Source organism: Pseudophryne corroboree, chromosome 10 (genome assembly GCF_028390025.1).
Source record: "Pseudophryne corroboree isolate aPseCor3 chromosome 10, aPseCor3.hap2, whole genome shotgun sequence".
Classification (NCBI taxonomy): Eukaryota; Metazoa; Chordata; class Amphibia; order Anura; family Myobatrachidae; genus Pseudophryne; species Pseudophryne corroboree.
In genome coordinates this window covers 37,580,218-37,600,972 of record NC_086453.1, presented here as the reverse complement: position 1 = coordinate 37,600,972, position 20,755 = coordinate 37,580,218, and the positions used below count along the sequence as shown (strand labels likewise).

The following is a 20,755-nucleotide window of genomic DNA, read 5'->3' as shown; positions in this document are numbered from 1 at the left end:
GCTTGCTGGCATGCCCAATGTGCTGGGGGCCATAGATTGCACACACGTTCAGCTGAGATCACCTAGGGGCCACCAATACATATATACGAATAGACATCTGGCCCAATCAACTAATGTCCAGGTGGTCTGTGATGCAAACTTTAAAATTATGAGTGTTGTTGCCGGTTACCCTGGTGCCTGCCATGACTCCTTCATCCTCAGTCAGTCATCGCTCTTTGATAAATTTGAGGCCGGACAAATGCCTGATGGCTGGCTGTTGGGTATGTTTAAAATGTTTTGTGTGTATGTCTTTTAACCAAAAACTCTAGTTTTGAGTAGGGTAAAGAATAATCTAACACATGTACTAATGTTGACTATATCTGTTTTTCAGGTGATGGGGGTTACGGCTGCTACTCTTGGCTCCTTACTCCATTGTCCCAACCTGATTCTCCTGCTGAACACAGTTACAATCATGCACATAAGGTTACGCGGAATGTGATAGAAAGATGTTTTGGTGTGCTGAAGTCACGGTTTCGGTGTCTGGATAAATCTGCAGGCCTTTTGTTGTATAGTCCCTCAAAGGTGACTAGAATTGTGTTCTGCTGCTGTTTTCTCCATAATCTGTGTTTAAGTCAACATCTGGCACATGATGAGGGAGAAAGCAGTCAGCAAGCAGAGGAGTTAGAACCATCTGGTGACAGTGTGAGTACATATGTAGGGAGGCAGGTACGGCAAGAAGTGATCCAGCGGTATTTTTCTGGTAAGTTTTTGTAGGATGTAATTATCCTTGCCTAAACACTTTGCAATACTTTCAATTGTGTGTTTTGTTACTTACTGTTTGTTGTTTATAGTGGTGTGTACATTGTACTTAGTTTATGTTATAAATACTATTTCAGTCATTACCCATGAAAAACATACATACATACATAGCAGCTTATACAATGTTTGAGACGGACACAGGAAGTTTTTTGTTTGGCAAATCTAAATTTTTATTGCGTAAATCACATTTGTCAAAAGTCTTATTTTTTCCGCTTGTGTGTGCTGGGTGCTGTGCTTTGTGCTGGCTCACTGCCACGTGCTCTGGAGGAACGCCGAACAGGGGAGGTTACTGGCGTTTGGATAGGGGTCGTGGTTCCAGAGCTGGAGGTAACTTGTTGAGCTGCCATCAATGTTATGTTGTTGCTCAAATTATTTATGCTAGCATTAAGTTGTGTGTTGGTTGCAGTGTGGCTGGCTACAATCCGGGATAAAGACTCATTCACAACCTGGTTGTGCTGAATGAGTTGTACGAGTGCCTGCTGATGGCGCTGTTGCTCATCAATGATGCGCGTTAAATGAGCCAGCATTTGGTTGTTGTCAGCCCGTATTTGCTCCATCGATGTTGCGATTCGGCCTACTTGGACAATCAGTCTGCCCGAGTTGCGACTAATGCGCGGTAGATGATGGGGCAGACTGGCAAGGTGTTGGGTATGTGCGGTCAGGCTGGCATTGCTTTGGGCCTGTAGAGACCAAAAGGAGAAAGGTATTCCCTATCATGGGCACACTCGGACCTTGTGACACAAAACTCAAAGTCAAATATCAAACTGACATTTGACCACTGATATTTAAAATATAACTTTTATTTAATATCTTAAAACATCTGCGAAAATATTGTGCATGTGAACTCAGGTGCAAAAGTGGTAAACAAAATGTGAAATAAAGTTAAAAGTTCAGTCACTGCTGCCTTTTCATATTTCACTCTCTCAAGTGTTTAAAATGTATCCATTTTTGTTGCAAAATAATCTTTTCTTTACTATGCTGTTGGAAACAAATTATCCTTTGAAGGTACCTCTGTGAGACTTATGAAGGACTAAATTGTCGTTCTTAGCTGACAGTCTCTCATTTATGGTAGTGTGCGCACCACTTTGACCATAGATTCTAATCACGTATTTTTGCCCTATGTGATATCTATAATAGATCCTTTATTGTGATTGTCTATCTCACAGAATATCCCAAGTAGCCCTCTATCATCCGCTTTCTGATTCCTAATGCAATATGATATGATGTGATTATCTTCTCCTATATTCGACTTTGCTGAGATCGTCAAATTGTAAATTTAATAACGTAGGTCATATACTTTATAGTGAGACTGAAATTGATTGCTGCAAATAATACTGCTGAATCAGTGGTCTCAGCGTAATGTGTGTTATGCTTATGATGATTTTAATTGTGTCACATGTATTTCTATCTCACCCACTGTGAGGATATAGCGATGATCTGTTATTAATGTGTTATATCATATACTATTATTTGATTATCCTTCTCTTGCATACCCCAGCTTATACCTGCTGGTCGTGGTGATAGTATGTTATTGGTACGTTATGTCATATAGTAATATATGATACAATGGATAATGTGTAACGTGTCACAAACAAGTAGCCGTCTTATCTAACATTTTGGTTCCTATTAGGAACTTAGCTTGAGTATAAAACATTAACAACTGCGTGGGGCATAGTGTCACTACCCTGTAGGGGATTGCTATATGGACTCTTGATGTTGAACATAGTATTATAGATACAAACAATAACCAGCAGGTACAAGCTGGAATATGTTATAGAAGGTTGAAATACCAGCCAGTTTTAACAGTACTATATGACATAACGTACCAATAACATACTATCACCACAACCAACAGGTATAAGCTGGGGTATGCAAGAGAAGGATAATCAAATAATACCACTTTTACACTCGCACTCCCGGGTCACTCCCGGGTTGCTTCCCGGGATGCGTCCCAGGATGCCTTCCCGGGACTGACCCCTTTCACACTGCACTAAGACCTGGGATCGACCCGGGACAGCCCCATTTACACTGATCCCGGGATATCCCTGCAAATGCATTAGTATGTCATTAGAAATGGCCTTGGGCTCAGAAAAGATGACATCAGCTTTTCTGAGCCCAAGAAAGCTCCAATCCGAGTCCTTTTAACAGTCCCGGGATAGTGAATCCCGGGACGGACCCTTTCACACTACCCAGCTTCCCGGGACGGTCCCGGGACCAACCCTGCTTTTGACCTGGGATGAAATCCCGGGATGCTCGTCCCGGGAAATTGTCCCTGTACCCATTTACACTGAGAAGAATCCCGGGATGATGCGCGTTCACGTGCAATATCCCGGGATTTTTCTGCGAGTGTAAAAGGGGTATAATAGTATATGATATAACACATTAATAACAGATCATCGCTATATCCTCACAGTGGGTGAGATAGAAATACATGTGACACAATTAAAATCATCATAAGCATAACACACATTACGCTGAGACCACTGATTCAGCAGTATTATTTGCAGCAATCAATTTCAGTCTCACTATAAAGTATATGACCTACGTTATTAAATTTACAATTTGACGATCTCAGCAAAGTCGAATATAGGAGAAGATAATCACATCATATCATATTGCATTAGGAATCAGAAAGCGGATGATAGAGGGCTACTTGGGATATTCTGTGAGATAGACAATCACAATAAAGGATCTATTATAGATATCACATAGGGCAAAAATACGTGATTAGAATCTATGGTCAAAGTGGTGCGCACACTACCATAAATGAGAGACTGTCAGCTAAGAACGACAATTTAGTCCTTCATAAGTCTCACAGAGGTACCTTCAAAGGATAATTTGTTTCCAACAGCATAGTAAAGAAAAGATTATTTTGCAACAAAAATGGATACATTTTAAACACTTGAGAGAGTGAAATATGAAAAGGCAGCAGTGACTGAACTTTTAACTTTATTTCACATTTTGTTTACCACTTTTGCACCTGAGTTCACATGCACAATATTTTCGCAGATGTTTTAAGATATTAAATAAAAGTTATATTTTAAATATCAGTGGTCAAATGTCAGTTTGATATTTGACTTTGAGTTTTGTGTCACAAGGTCCGAGTGTGCCCATGATAGGGAATACCTTTCTCCTTTTGGTCTCTACATGTGTATAACTTATTCCCAGGAGCACCTCCCATAGAATTTGATTGATAGACATATAATAAGATTTAAATATATGGGAAAGGACCCTGTGTGACTTATTGATAATCACTGATTAATATTTATATAGGTCTGTGCGACCCTCCCCCCCCCCCCCCCTTGTTCTACCCATTGCTTTGGGCCTGTTGGCTTGTCCAACTGGCCCAAAAGTCATCTGGTATTTGTGGCTGGGGTGGAGCTTGTGCCAGTTGTGGACTCATGGAGGCTTGGGGTATATCCTGCAGCTGTATTGGCTGGCTCGGGTCAACAGGTGTTAGTTGCAGTGTGAAAGTTGCCTGTTGGTCTTGTCCCTGCTGGTCCACGTCGGCCATCAAGCTGGGCTCTGTATGGCGTGGCCAACATGCAATGTTTATTTTTCTTAAAAATTATTTGCTAGTTCTACACATTACTACATTCATAATACTCCTTTTGTCAAGTTTTTAGAGATGTTTTTCAAAACTTATTATTATTTTTTTTGCAAAAAACATCTATACCATTACAGGCGTGCACATAGACAGACTTGCGTAATCCTCACCTAACTACCTCCCCTCCACAGCATTACAGTGTTATGTCACCTCCCCTGTCCACGATATAGACTGCTTACCTGGATAGTCCAGAGGAGCGGAGCAAGTAAGCAGTCTACATACCGGACAGGGGAGATGTGTGAACACTCTAATGTTGTGGAGTGTTTTTTTTTAATGTTTTTTGTTTGTTTTTTTATTTATTTTAATGTGCACGTGTGTGGGCCAAATTTATCAAAATGTATGTTAGTTTTTAAAAATGATGTTGGCGATATCAAACACTAAGACATTGTAAAATTAAGCATTTGCACCTTTACCAATTGAAGACGTAACATCATATTGCTTGTTATGGCAAACATGTAATCTCAACTACAACTCACAACATAGTAACTGTACTGTGTAGATTATTTGCTATGTGTTTAGTTTCTGTTTTGACTCACCAGATAACTGAGGTGATCGGGGCTCATCACTCTGTGGACTCGCCAATAGTGCCAGTGGTGGCTGGGGTGACACTGCAGAAATGCGCCGCCTGGGTGGGGAAGCTGGAGCCGCAGATTCCGTGCCAAGACGCACTGTCTTACTTGGCCTCCTGGGTAAGTGGCCCGAGCCCTGTGATGGGCGCCTTACAGGAGGTCGGCTTACAGAAGCAGAACCTATGAGAATATATAAACATTAATATTTGGTACTTCTATGTGTTTGCAGAATATGTGACTACAGTGAAGTCTTACCTGCAATCCCAGCATCATCCTGAGTTGTCTGAGGCCTGTCTGGCCGGCTGGTCTGTCGGACTGTTGAATAAGTGGAGCAAACATTATTACCATGCTTTGTGTCAAAATTATAACTGCAAAGCCTTAGTGTACTGTAACCATCTATTAGGTATTCTAAATTAAACTAATTTCTGCTTAAGATCTTCGTGCTTCCTTAATTTGTGGTGTATATCAAAATGTACATGGTGTTGCACCAAATAAATCTGTTACATTTGAGAATTATGCGTCAGATATTGCATAGATTGACTACTTGCAAATGTAATCAAAATTTTTAATGGACTTTTTAGAACCTTTTTTTGGAAGTAAATAAATCAAATATTAAAAAATACAATTAGATACAACACCGATGTCCAAGCAATATCGCAAAATTATTATTGCAAATACACATACCAGCAGGCATTGCACCTGTTTTTGCGCAAAATTAAACAAAAAATACAGCCAAGCCAAGATGGAAAATGCAATTTCTAAACACAAACACACCTTAAGGGTGCATAGGCCTGCAATATCTGACCAACAATTTTTGCATCATTTAACCTTAAAAATTTGAAAAAAAAAACATTTAGAGGACATTTAAAAATAAATTTAACAAATCCAACTCACCATCCTGCGTGGGTCGGTCCGAATCCCGGACATGAGTAGCAGACACCACTTCTGCAGGAATCAATGCCCGCACAGGCTCCTCCCACTCCCGATAGGTTGCCCGGAAAGGGGGGCCTCCTCCGGTTTTTCGGGCAGATTTTGCCTCTTTGGCCATCTTGGCCTTGACACGCCGCTTTATGTCATAGAACCTCTTGCGACACGTGTCCTCAGTCCGCCTCACCACACCCTCACTATTGACGGCAACTATTACTTGCCCCCACAGGACAGACTTCCTGCGGGAGGACACCTTGCCAGCATCCTGACCAAACAATTGGCGATGGTGCTTCATCAGCTCACGCACCAACGCCATATTTTCAGCATAGCTGAACTTAATATTCCTGCCAGTCTTGGTAGTGGTGCGTGGCTGCGGAGCCACAACACCATCACTATCACTGGAGAATGCAGCAACAGGCACCCCCTCCTCCTCCTCCTAACTAACCTCCTCCCTCTCACTACCCCCCTCCACCTCACTAACAGCCTCCACCTCACTAACAGCCTCCACCTCACTACCAGCCTCCACCTCACTAACCTCCGCCACCACACTGACCTCTGAGTCTGACATGAGGACAAACGACAAAAAACAATGAAAAATCAAAACACAAAACACACTCCTCCACTACTACTACTACTACACACCACACAGCCAACACACACGCTCACTCACTCACTCACTCACTCACTCACTCACAAACAATGACAAAAGACAATAAAAAAATAACAAGGACAAAAAAGTTGACAAACTGAGAAAAAACAATACTACAAATATGACAAGACTACTTACACACACAGTACAGCACTCAACAATCACAAAACTCCTCTCCAAATCCACCAAAAACTCCACCAAACTCACCAACTCCAAATACACCTTCCTCTCTCCTCTCCACTAGCTAAACCCACGAGGTGCGGTGTGTTTGGGGCGGTTTTATAGTAATATGCACAGACACTCCTCCTTCACGAATACAACCAATCACGGACGCGTGACAAAAACGAAACTTAGGACTAAAAACGCGTCCGCAATTTCAAAATCACTGCCGTAACAGACATGTGACGCAGTCGTAATAAAAACCAAAAACACGGCCGCAAAACAACAAACGCGGCTGCATTCTACAGCAGAAAACCACGAATGACATCGACATCGGATCAAAAGAAAAACACGAATACGACAGCTTAGTAAATTAGTCGTAATCAATTCAAAAAGTTGCAATTTTACACTGTCGATGTCATTCGTGATTGAACTTTGACCTGAATCTGGAAAATACGAATCTTAGTAAATTTCCCCCATGGTGTCTATCTATTGACTGTCTAACTAGACACTATGGGGTATATTTACTAACATTCGTAATTTTCCGTTTGAGGTCAAAGTTCAATCACGATTGACATCGAAAGTGTAAAATTGCAACTTTTTGAATTTATTACGACTAATTTACTAAGCTGTCGTATTCTGCATTTTCGTTTTTTCCGATGTCGATGTCATTCGTGTTTTTTTCCCGTTTTTTACGGCAGTGATTAGCAAAACACTGCCGACTTTATCACAATGAATCGCGGCCGGATCTGTGTGATCCATGCTGGGGTTCATTTTTTTTTTTTTTAAATAAGCACTGTAAAACAAAAAAAAAATTGCTTGAGGTCCCCCCTCCTAAGCATAACCAGCCTCGGGCTCTTTGAGCCGATCCAGGTTGCAGAAATATGGGGGGAAAAATGACAGGGGTTCCCCCATATTTAAGCAACCAGCATCGGGCTCTGCACCTGGTCCTGGTTCCAAAAATACGGGGGACAAAAAGCGTAGGGGGGTATAATTTATTCAACAGGTACACCATGGATTCTACTGGACAAGAGGACCGACCTGCGTGGGGACATAGGTAAGTATGTATGTATGTTGGTGTGGATGGATGCATTAAAGTTTTACTATCAAGGTGTGTGTGTAATGTCTTTTTTTGGGTATTTTTTTAGTAGTAATACTACAGGACTGTGTTAAATTAACACTTTCCCACCCCTTCCCACTGATATACATGCACGGATCTCATGGATCCGTGCATGCCTATCCAATCACGGCTCAAAAAAGCAGGTCTGTTTTTTTTTAGCACTTTTTTACGAGTTGTAATTTTTCACGGCAGTGTTTTTTTTTTTCTGCTTTGCACTTCTTAGTAAATTACCGAGATTCATACTTAAACAGCCGCGTTTTGACCGATGGTGTATTCATTCGTATTTTTTTAGTTTGACTTCCAAAAAAATACGAATGCCCTCATCACTGCCGTGATTTGAGTTTAGTAAATTACAGAGATGACACTTTGAAGAAAAAACGGCATCTCGGTCAATATCGGGATCTTAGTAAATATACCCCTATCTATCTTTCATACCGGAACCAAGACTAACTGGTCTATAAATAACCTGGTTCAGCTTTACTTTCCTTTCTGAATATAGGCACTACTTCCACTATACGCCAGTCTTTGGGAACCATACCTGATATTACTGAATCCTTAAAGATCAAAAATAGCGGTTTTGCAAGTTCAGAGTGAAGCTCCATTAGAACCCTTGCGTTAATAGTACCATCTGGACCTGGTGACTTATTAATCTTTAAATGTTTTAATCGGTCACAGACTACTTCCTCGCTTAAATAAGTACCTATCAGTGGGATATTTTGATTATTGAGATCATGTGTTAGTCCCTGAATTGGGTCCTCTCTAGTAAATACTGTTGAAAAAAACTCATTTAGTGTGTCCGCTATGTCATTATTATTTTTGTTTATGACTCCCAACTTGTCTTTTAAAGGGCCTATACTCTCCTTCTTTAATCTCTTGCTATTAATGTATTTAAATAATTTTTTGGGATTCGCTTTGCTTTCCTTTGCTACTAGTTTTTCCTTTTCTACTTTAGCCGCTCTTATTTCCTTTTTGCATATTTTGTTACATTCCTTAATATAGCTGAAATGACTCTGTTTCCCCGTCAGATCTGTATTTTTTAAATGCTCGCCTCTTCTTGTCCATAAATTCCTTTATCTTTTTGTTAAGCCACATCGGTTAATGATTTTTATTCCTTTTTTTGCTGCTCATAGGAATAACTTTGAGAGTCTTTTTAGCTAGTAGGAATTTTAGTACCTCCCATTTCTCCGTAGTATTTCCCATTCAATATCCCTGAAAAATACCCTCATCTTTTCAAAATTCGCTTGCCTAAAGTTTAGAGTCCTAGTTGAGCCAGTATAGGGCTGCTTATGAAAACTGATATTGAATGTGACCATATTGTGGTCGCTGTTTCCTATGGGTTCCCCTACTGTAATACCTTATACCAAATACCCATTATTTGTTAATACCAGGTCTAAGATTGCTTTGTACCTAGTTGGTTCCTCAATTAGTTGAACTAAGTAGTTATCATTAAGTGTGTTTAAAAACATATTGCCCCTAGCAGCATCACATGAATCGTTTTTCCAGTTTATCTCTGTATAGTTAAAATCTCCCATCACTACTATGTCTCCTATTCCTGCTGCTCTTTCAATTTACTTTAGTAACAATTCCTCATCAGATATGTTAATACCAGGCGGCCTATAGCATACACCCAATACTAACTTTTTTATTCCTTTTTCCCCGCATGCAATTTCTACCCATAATGTCTCGACAGTGTCTACAGTCTCCTTCTGAATATCTTCCTGCATATCAGGTTTTAAAAATGGCTTTACGTAAAGGCACACCCCTCCACCCTTTTTATTTAGTCTCCTCCTGAATATCTTCCCGCATATCAGGTTTTAAAAATGGCTTTACGTACAGACACACCCTCCACCCTTTTTATTTAGTCTGTCTCTCCTAAACCGTGTACAGCCCTCTAGATTGACTGTCCAATCATGAGATTCATCCCACCAAGTTTCAGTAATGTCTATAATATCATACTGTTTGCTTGCTCGCCCTTTTTACCAGTAATGCTTCTAGCGTTTACATACATACAACTAAGAAAAGTATTTTCCCTTGCGTTAGGGACATCTTTCACCTTATGTAGCAATGATGACCTGTAATCGTCATTGGTTAGGGCTTTGATAAAATCTATTTTAGTACCCATGTTAGTAATCTTACGGCCTGCTCTCACCCTCCCCCCAACTTCTCCCCCATTTCATTTACTACCGCCATCCCCACTATTCTCACTGCAAGACCCGTAGTTTCTAGCTAAACCCTCCCCCCAGGCTCCTAGTTTAAAATCTCCTCCAACCTTCTAACCATCCTTCCCCCCAGCACTACTGCCCCCTCCTCAGTCAGGTGCACTCCTTCATGACAAAAGAGATGGCGCCTGACTGAGAAGTCCGCCCAGTGTTCCAGGAACACAAACCCCTCTTTCCTGCTCCAATCCCTAAGCCACACATTTACCTCCCTAATCTCCCTCTGCCTCCCTGGACTAGCGCGTGGCACGGGTAATAATTCCGAGAATATTACCTTAGATGTCCTTGCCTTAAGTTTATTTCCTAAGTCCCTATAGTCTTTCTTAAGGACATCCCACCTTCCGCTAACTTTGTCATTGGTGCCAACGTCTTTCCCAGCCCCTCCCAACAATCTATCTACCCGGTCTGCGATGTGCTGTACTCAAGCACCCGGGAGACAACAGACTGTATGGCGATCACGGTCCCGGCAGCAGATTGCCCTATCTGCCTTCCTGATGATAGAATCCCCTACCACCACAATCTGACTAGGTACCTCACTATCTTTTATCCCATCTGCACCAGAGAGACCGCACCTCTGGATGCTAGAGGGAGCAGTCTCCTCCGGCACCGTAATTTCTTCACTATCATCCTCCGATTCCTCGTCCAGTCGGGCAAATTTGTTCGGGTTTGATAGTTTGGAGATGTCGAGCCTCCCCCTATTTTTCTTCCTTCTAACTGTGACCCAGCTAGCTACCTGATCATCCTCTTCTACCAGTGACCCCTCCTGCAACTCCTCCACCGTTCTGTCTAAACTTTGCTCGAGATTGTAAATCTCCCTCAGTCGCGTAACGGTTTGCTCTAGATCAGTTGCCTGGGCTTCCAGGGCAACCGTTCGCATACACCTCGTGCAGATGTAATCACACTGGGCCGGTAGCTCCATGACATGCACTGAGTGAGGTCCCCAATCACAGCCCCTTCCATATTGTTTGTAAGGGGTTCACTACGATCTGCCGGCGGCCGGCCTCCCGACGACCAGCAGACCGACAGTGTGGCGAGCACAAATGAGCCCCTTGCGGGCTTGCTACGCACGCCACACTATTTTATTCTCCCTCCAGGGGGGTCGTGGACCCCCACGAAGGAGAATAAGTGTCGGTATGCCGGCGGTCGGGCTCCCAGCACCGGTATGCTGGTCGCCGGGAGCCCGACCGCCGGCATACTGAAGACCATCCGTTTGTAAGGTCTAACTCCCTGTTACTCTCAAAGAAAATGAAGCAAAAAGAAAAAGTAGAAGACAAACAATCTGGGCAAACACTCACTTATACAATAATTAAGCTGACTTATACTTATCTATCTTTGTGCAGTCCTTGGTCCTTCGCTTTTATGCAGCCGTAGTACTCCAGTGCCACCTCTGAGTGGGACCTCTCCTGCGTCACCGATACTCCACTTAGCAGTTGCAATTGTTCCAGCTCACTGCACCTCCTTTTCACTCAGCTTCCAGCTCCTGCTTCTGCTTAATTCCAACTCACATATACTTACAAATTCAAGCTACACTTTGAAATACAAGCTCCCTTACAATGAGTCAATCAGATAAACAGTGTTAGCAGCTGCCGGGAAGGGAAACTTCCCTTCGCTGCTGCTGCCAGAGGGACCTTGCCGCACCCTCCATCAGTGTTGCCGTGCTTTCGATCATTGCTGACCGGTCAGCACGGCAGGATGCCTCATCACCAGCGGCTGCAGACAATAGCTGCCGCTGGGAAAGTGTAAAACAACCCCCAAAGCCCCCCCCACCCTCTTCCCTTCTGTGTACCTGGTCTTGGGTGTAAAAAGTAATGTTGTGATGGTTGCGATGCTACCGATGTTACCAATCTTCCTGACCGATGTTCCAATGTCGGAGAAAAAATATTTATTTTAATAAAATTCAAAACAATTTTTTGTAGCTTTTTTTTTAACTAAAATCATTTTGGATAAAGTTAAATTCATGTTTCCACACCTAAATCACTCATAAAAAACCCCCAACAATTTCTGAGCGGTTTTTAGAGAAAATAATCAGCAGTTAAGTGGTTAAAGAAAATAGCAGATGTCAGCACAAATAAATTAGTTGAATGAAGATATTATTGTGCAAAAAAATTATAATAATTGTTTGTGTTTTCTTACAAACAGGAAATGTATGTAGGTCAAAAGTTGCAGTGTAAGCCATTGACAAGCATAGCAAAAGATGAGCGTTACGAAGGCTTTTCTCTTCACCCTTTTCCAAGGTAAAACCGATTAATGTGTTAGAATAACTATGGGGGTAATTCTGAGTTGATCGCAGCAGGAACTTTGTTAGCAGTTGGGCAAAACCATGTGCTCTGCAGGGGAGGCAGATATAACATGTGCAGAGAGAGATAGATTTGGGTGTGGTGAGTTCAATCTGCAATCTAAATTGCAGTGTAAAAATAAAGCAGCCAGTATTTACCCTGCACAGAAACAATATAACCCACCCAAATCTAACTCTCTCTGCAAATGTTGTATCTGCCCCACCTGCAGTGCACATGGTTTTGCCCAACTGCTAAAAAAAATTCCTGCTGCGATCAACTTGGAATTACCCCCTATGTACAGTATATTTGGCAGGCAGTCACTAAGGGCCTGATTCCGATCTGTTAGGTATTGCACAGCCCGAGGCAGGCGGTTCAACTAAAATGCAAATGCAGCAGGAAGTATCTGCAGGAAAACTAAGCCTTCCGGCAGCATCTGTGATCTGATTGCTGCGTCCGTGGATGCAGTATCGGATCATCATTACAACCATCAGTTTTGATGGTCAAAGCTCGCGACGCCCACTCCTCTCCCCAAGTGCCAAAGCATTTCAATCATGCTGTGGATAAGGAGGGACGTGTGCAGGGAGTCCCTGGGCTCCTCCTCCCTGCAGCCGGAAGGAGAAATGGCTGTGTTGTGCAGGAGGAGGTTGGGGCATCATGGAGCTGCACCGGAGGCTGACAGGGCACAGGTAAGGGAGGTCAGCATGAGCGCCGTAGGGCAGCGGAGGCAGCACTGGGCAGGGGGGGGGGGGTACGATGGGATGAGGAAAGAAGCCCATAGGCTTTTATAGCGCATCGCCATATAAAGATGGCAATCAGTAGCGGATCTTGCCACGGGCAAGCAGGACTTTTGCCCGGGGCGCCGCCTTCCGGAGGGCGCCGGCGCCATCCGGAGGGCGCCGCACCAGGGCAAGATCCGCTGCAGATTTGCCGTGTGCCCCCCGCTGCCGCCCGCTGTCCCCCGCCGCTGTCCCCCGCCGTGAAGGGAACTAGACACGTAGCGTCTAGTTTCCCTTCGTGGAGAGGACGTTTACTGTGTGGTGCGCGATGACGTCATCGCGCACTGCACAGCAAAGGTCCTCTCCACGAAGGGAACTAGACACGAAGCGTCTAGTTCCCCTTCGTGGAGAGGACCTTTGCTGTGCGGTGCACGATGACGTCATCGCGCACCGCACATCTTTCATCAGCGCTACTACTGTACAGGGGGCGTAAGTGACAATGCCCCCTGTATGAAGCCACGCCCCCATCGCCTGCCCGGGGCGCTCAAAACCCTGGAGCCGGCCCTGATGGCAATACCCTCAGCATCAATACGGGGGCGGCCGGGGGTTAGTAGATTTGAACAGGCGGTAAATCCCCCAGTTTACTGCATTTTTCCTTTCGTACACCCCACCCAGGGAGAGAAGACTAAAAGACTTTTAAAATTTTTTGACTTTACTGTAAATAAGAGATGAGCGGCGGGCAATTTTCGTGTTTTGTGTTTTGGATCTGGATCTTCGCTAGTGTTTTAGATCTGGATTGGTTTTGCCAAAACCACCCTTTCGGGTTTTGGTTTTGGATCTGGATGATTTTTAAAAAAGCACACAAAAACATCTAAAATCACAGAATGTGGGGCTAATTTTGATTCTACGGTATTATCAACCTCAATAACATTAATTTCCACTAATTTCCAGTCTATTCTGAACACCTCACACCTCACAATATTGTTATTAGGCCAAAAGGTTGCACCGATGTCACTGGATGACTAAGCTAAGTGAACCAAGTGGGCGGCACAAACACCTGGCCCATCTAGGAGTGGCACTGCAGTGTCAGACAGGATGAAACTTAAAAAAAACTAGTCTCCAAACAGCACATGATGCAAAGAAGAAAAAGAGGTGCACCGAGGTTGCTGTATGGACTAAGCTAAGTGACCCAAGTGTGCAGTACAAACACCTGGCCCATCTAGGAGTGGCACGCAGTGGCTGAATGTCGCAAGTGGCCCACAATTTTTTGGGCCACCGTCAGCATCTCCTGCACGCCCCTGTAATTTCTCAAAAAATTCTGCACCACCAAATTAATTGTATGTGCAGAACATGGGACGTGCTGGAATTTGCCCAGATGTAATACAGGCACAATTTTGGTGGCACAGAAGAGCGTACCCCTAAACCACACACACATGGCAAAACCTGTAAAAATAATTTGGATAATAATAACCCCTTTATTTGGACTGAGTTATATAATAAAGGCCCTCATTCCGAGTTGTTCGCTCGCTAGCTGCTTTTAGCAGCATTGCAAACGCTAGGCCGCCGCCCTCTGGGAGTGTATCTTAGCTTAGCAGAATAGCGAGTGAAAGGTTAGCAGAACTACTACTAAATAATTCCTTGCAGTTTCTGAGTAGCTCCAGACCTACTCCTAGATTGCGATCATCTCGGTCCGTTTAGTTCCTGGTTTGACGTCACAAACACGCCCTGCGTTCGGCCAGCCACTCCCCCATTTCTCCATCCACTCCTGCGTTTTTACCTGGCACGCCTGCGTTTTTTAGCACACTCCCTGAAAACGTCATGTTGCCGCCCAGAAACACCCACTTCCTATCAATCACACTACGATCACTCGAGCGTTTAAAAAACGTCGCTCAAGCTTGTGTAAATCTACTAAGTTTTGTGTTAGATAATTAAGCGCATGCGCACTGTGTACCATGCGCATGCGCATTTTCTACCTAAACGCTCCATTGCGAAAAACGGCAACGAGCAAACAACTCGGAACGACCACCAATATGCGGCACAGAAGAGCATACCCCTAAACCACACACACACGGCAAAGCCTGTAAAAATAATTTGGATAATAATAACCCTTTTATTTGGACGGAATTATATAACAATATTGGTGGCACAGGAGAGTGTGCCCCTAAACCATACACACACACACACACACACACACACACACACACACACACACACACACACACACACACACACAGCAAAGCCAGTAAAAATAATTTGGAAAATAACCCTTTTATTTGAACGGAGTTATATAACAATATGCGGCATAGAAGGGCTTACCCCTAAATCACACAGGGCAAACCCTGCAAAAATTATTTGGATTAAATATTAATAACCCCTTTATTCGGAGTAAATAATATACAGCACAGGACAGCACCACTGAACTTATACGGCAGTACCCCTGAACTTATACGGCTGCACCACTGGACTTATATGGCAGTACCCCTGAACTTATACAGCAGTACCACTGAACTTATACGGAAGTACCACTAGACTTATACGGCAGTACCCCTGAACTTAAACGGCAGTACCACTGGACTTATACGGCAGTACCACTTGACTTATACGGCTGCAACACTGGACTGGACTAATACGGGAGTACTCCTGAACTTATACGGCTGCACCACTGGACTGGACTTATATGGCAGTACCCCTGGACATATACGGCTGCACCACTGGACTGGACTTATACGGCAGTACCCCTGAACTTATACAGCAGTACCACTGGACTTATACGCCAGTAACCCTGAACTTACACGGCAGTACCACTGGACCTATACGGCAGTACCACTGGACTTTTATGGCTGCACTACTCAACTGGACTTATATGGCAGTACCCCTGAACTTATACGGCTGCACCACTGGACTGGACTTATATGGCAGTATCCCTGAATTTATACGGCTGCACCACTGGACTGGACATATATACGGCAGTACCCCTGAACTTAAGCGGCAGTACCAATGGACTTATACGGCAGTACCCTTGTACTTATCCGGCAGTACCCTTAACTTATATGGCTGCACCACTGGGCTGGACTTATACAACAGTACCCCTGGACTTATACGGCTGCACCACTGGACTGGACTTATACGGCAGTATCCCTGAACTTATGGGTCTGGGACTGAGGGTCGACAGCACAAAGGTCGACACCAATTGGTTGACACACCTTAGGTCGACATGGGCAAAAGGTCGACATGGGCATAAGGTCGACATGAACAAGGTCGACATGGAAAAATGTTGACATGAGTTTTTTATGTTTTTTTGGTGTTGTTTTCTTTGTAGAGTGACCGGGAACCCCAATTAGTGACCGCGTCCCCTCTCCCCTCGCATGGCTCGCTTCACTCGCCATTCTTCGGGCATGGTGCCTTCGCTCCGCTACCGCTTCGCTCGGCACACTTTACCGTTCCAATCGTAGTCCACGTGGATCGATAAGTATGAAAAGGTTCAAAAAAAGGAAAAATCGTGAAAAACTCATGTCGACCTTTTGTCCATGTCGACCTAAGGTGTGTCGACCAATTGGTGTCGACCTAAAGTGTGTCAACCTTTGTGCTGTTGACCTGGAGTCCGGATACCTGAACTTATACGGCTGCACCACTGGACTGGACTTATACGGCAGTACAGACACAGAAGGAGAAAAAGAAGACTCTTGTGACTCTTTGTATCATAGAAAAATCAATAGAAGTGATGAATAATGAAAAGGATATAAAACTAATTCAGTTTTATTAAATTCATAGTAAAATATATCAGTAGTTTGATTGATTGTTTAAAGATAACAAAATTAATGATAACAACAATAATAACAATAAAGATTGGTATTAGTTTACAGATAACTGCTGTCTGCCATGATTTAATAGTTAGTTGAGGATTATCCTGCATATAATATGTTCACAGATTGATCACAATACATAATTTTAACAAATTTGATGATCAAAAGAATATATATAGCGCCTAAGTAAGTAGGATAAGAGTAGAAAAAATAGGAAAGTGTGAATCTGCTGTCAGTGTTAAACACTGGGCATGGTGATCATGAAGATACTCTACTAAACCGGATCTTCCTCAGGAGTCTCCTACCCGAGTACTGATTCAGCCCGACACTGATTAGCTTCCAAGAACAGATGGATTCGGGTGTTTCCAGTGTGGTATGATAGTAGAGTGGTACGCAGATGATTTTTTGTCGCTCTGGAGTAACTGATTAGAGTTCACAAACTCATAGAAAATGAAAAAAGTGGCAACAGGGGAGTAGAGAGGGAAGAGGATAGATGGATCTGCTGCCAGCGTTAGACAGAGATGGGAAACTCTAAATCATTGGTGAGAGTCCGGAAAGATAGGAAAGACATGAAAGAGAGTAATGGTGACTAAGGAGTCCTAGACTGGAGATGCAAAAGTCCTGATTATAGCACACAAAGAATACTGTAAATTTTACCAGTATAGGTGAACTCACAAAAAGCAACTTTGTTGCTGGGTGCCCAAAAAGTATGGATAAGGGCTAAGGCCCTCATTCCGAGTTGATTGCCGCTTTTTCACTTGATCGCTGTGCAGCGAAAAACGTCAGCGAGCAATTTACTCAGAATGAGGGCCAATGTGCGTTGCTGGGATTACAAGCAAGACTGCAGTTTATAGTAATAGAATAAAGAAGATACTAGATTATTAATTGGTAGCTATAAGAACTGGGGCTGATAGAAAAAAGACTAGAAAGATGGCGAGCAGAAAGATTATATATGGATAGGGTGTGAATGATCCCCTGGGGTTGTATATAAACAACACTAAATGGACTCCCGATATTGCACAGAAATATAATGTATCAATTGGTACAGAGATAAAGAAAAAAAGGTTTTGTGTTGTTACTGAGTATAACAAATGCCAATTGAAACTGCAATGAAATACTGTTGCAAAATGCTATAAATAAACTAAGAGAACAGATGCCTAATCAAAATGTGAACATTGTTACCACATATTGATCTTGCAACAAAGTTGCTGTACAAGTAAATAAACTCAAGTTTGGATCACTTTCATTGATATAAGGGAGACATGGTACACCGTTGATGGATAATTAGAAAATGAGGATAAGATATGTAAGTATTAATGTCCTGTTGCGGTGGTCTCTGAAGTAAAGTGCAGGAAAGTTTTAATTACCGATAAATAGTGTGCCACAGCGGAGGCTGGAATCCAGCGCGATGCGGATCCTGTTTCCCTGGAGAGTGTGACCATCTCGGGCGGCTCAGACGTATAGGCTGCGGGAGGCGGCAAAGGGATCAGTCCGTGTTAGCAGACGAGCGGGACAGAAGACGCGTTTCGCCCGTGCGGCGGGCTTGCACCACTGGACTGGACTTATAAGGCAGTACCCCAGAACTTATACGGCAGTACCCCTGAACTTATACGGCAGTACCACTGGACATATGGCAGCACAGGACACCACCACTGTGATTGGACTGATGCAGCACAAGACACCACCACTGGACTGATGCAGCACAACACAGCACCACTGGGCTGGACTTATACAGCAGCACCACTGGACTTATGGCAGCACAGTACACCACCACTGTGACTGGACTGATGCAGCACACGACACCACCACTGGACTGATGCAGCACAAGACAGCACTGGAATGACACATAAGAGCAGGTTGCAACCCCACGCACCACACCACTTTTCTGCACAGACACTGAGGAGACACGTCCTCTCGCTACACTCTCCAGGACTGGAGTGAAGATGGCGGCGATGCGCGGCTCCTTATATGGATTCCAAAACCCGTGAGAAACCGACAGTGGGATGATGAAGTTTTGCCTCGTTCTGGTTTCCGAGTCTGGCGTGAAGTCCCGAGCCGGGCCTTGGAACCAGGCTCAGGTCGTAATGTTCGGTAGGGTTCGTTTCTCAGGGAACCGAACCTGCTCATCCCTAATGTAAATAAGTGTCAGTATGCAGAATGCTGACATGATCAATGTCTAAAATATGAAAATGTCGAGACTTTCATTGTAAACATCACGGCCATGTCAACATTGTTATGTCAACCTAATGAAAGTTGATGTTTTCAACAATGATATACTGTAATATACCACACCAAATATATAATGATGAATATCTACTTATAAGGAAATTGTATCTTTCAGGCTTCTACTCGGTTTCCTTGTGTCAGAGATGGGAGTTCCCTTCCAATATGGTCGCTCTGATTGGTTCCTGTGTGGAGATCCCCTGCTCTTATTTTCCTACCAAGGAGTCTGAGAGATCCAGTATTGTATGGTATTTATATGATAGACTACATTACATAGAGATATTTAACAGCAGAACATCCTCGTTAGTAAGAAATGACTACATACACCGAACCTCATTGGTACCCGGAGGAAGCTGCACTCTGAGGATAGACCCAGTGAGAAGAGAAGATGAAGGTTACTATTATCCAGGAGTAGCAGGAAGTCACATCAGGAATGCGGAGAGCTTGAATGGTAGTACAATTTACCTCGCTGTCGCAGGTAAACATTTATTTGCATAATCCATATCTGGCAGCTTGTCGTGATATGTTTAAACATTGGTACAGGAAATAAATAGTGGTGCCCATAGCAACTAATTATAATGTAGATCCCAACCAGGGCCAGCTCCAGGCTTACTAGTACCCTGAGCGAGAACATGTAAAAGCGCCTCCACCCCTTCCCATTTGCGCGCGCTCTCCAGGAAAAGTGGGTGTGGCCTCTGGAAAAGTGGGCGTGGTCCCATAACTTTATATTATTAGACTATCAATAAAAATATTTTCACACCCCCTCTACGCACACAATTAGCAGCCTTACACATAACAGCCACAGTAGTGTTCCTTACACACAATGTCTCCTGTACAGTGTCAGATACACATAATGTGCAGTGCCAGATAGACATGACATGCCCCCCAGCAGTGCCAGCTACACACAATATACCCCCCAGCAGTGCCAGATAGACATGACATGCCCCCAGCAGTGCCAGCTACACACAATATACCCCCCAGCAGTGCCAGCTACACACAGTATGCCCCCCAGCAGTGCCAGCTACACATGATAGTGTTCACTTTTTAGGGCAGGGTGCTGATCACAGGGAGGGCACATTTTTAAGTTAGGAGGGCAAAATGATGTACATACTGTAATGCTTGGTGCTCATCTACCTACGTGGTAAAGCATGGACAGTGCGCGCCTTCGGCGCGCAGCAAACATTTAGGGGCGTTGCTTCGTGGGAAAAGTGCGTGGCCACATAATAGTGGCAATTCGCATTACACCACACAGTAGTGCAGTTAATACACACTGCACCAGGTAGAACCTCCTAGACACTTTGCGCCAGGCAGAGCACGTTAGACACTTTGCGCCAGGCAGAGCACGTTAGACACTTTGCGCCAGGCAGAGCACTGAGACTCATTGCCTAGCCACAGACGCCTAGCGGGAACACTACATGATATGCTCCCCAGCCGTGCCAGCTACACATTACATGCCCCCCAGCAGTGCCAGATACATAAATGCCCCCACAGTGCCAGATACATAAATGCCCCCACAGTGCCAGATACATAAATGCCCCCACAGTGCCAGATGTCTCCACCCCCCACAGTGCCAGATAAATGCCCCCACAGTGCAGATATGCTCCCACAGTGCCAGATAAATGCCCCCACAGTGCCAAATATGCTCCCACAGTGCCAAATACATAAGTGCCCCCACAGTGCAGATATGCCCCC

At 43.9% G+C, this 20,755-nt stretch overlaps 1 protein-coding gene, 1 long non-coding RNA gene and 1 pseudogene across 2 annotated transcripts in view; 2 read left to right on the top strand and 1 right to left on the bottom strand.

Annotated features, from left to right (window-relative positions):
- The first annotated feature begins 636 nt into the window (after positions 1–636).
- Positions 637–5,287, top strand: LOC134966971 (uncharacterized). The gene is made up of 3 exons (XR_010188754.1): positions 637–739; positions 4,945–5,094; positions 5,204–5,287. It is a non-coding gene; the product is annotated as an uncharacterized LOC134966971 (long non-coding RNA).
- A 6,903-nt stretch (positions 5,288–12,190) lies between these two features.
- Positions 12,191–20,755, top strand: part of LOC134966970 (B-cell receptor CD22-like) — a 60,986-nt gene continuing 52,421 nt past the window's right edge. The window contains exons 1-2 of the mRNA XM_063943980.1: positions 12,191–12,279; positions 19,182–19,541. Coding sequence (XP_063800050.1) covers positions 12,240–12,279; positions 19,182–19,541 — 400 coding nt within the window. The 5' untranslated portion in view covers positions 12,191–12,239. The remainder of the gene's footprint in view (positions 12,280–19,181; positions 19,542–20,755) is intronic.
- Positions 17,109–17,227, bottom strand: LOC134968037 (5S ribosomal RNA; annotated as a pseudogene).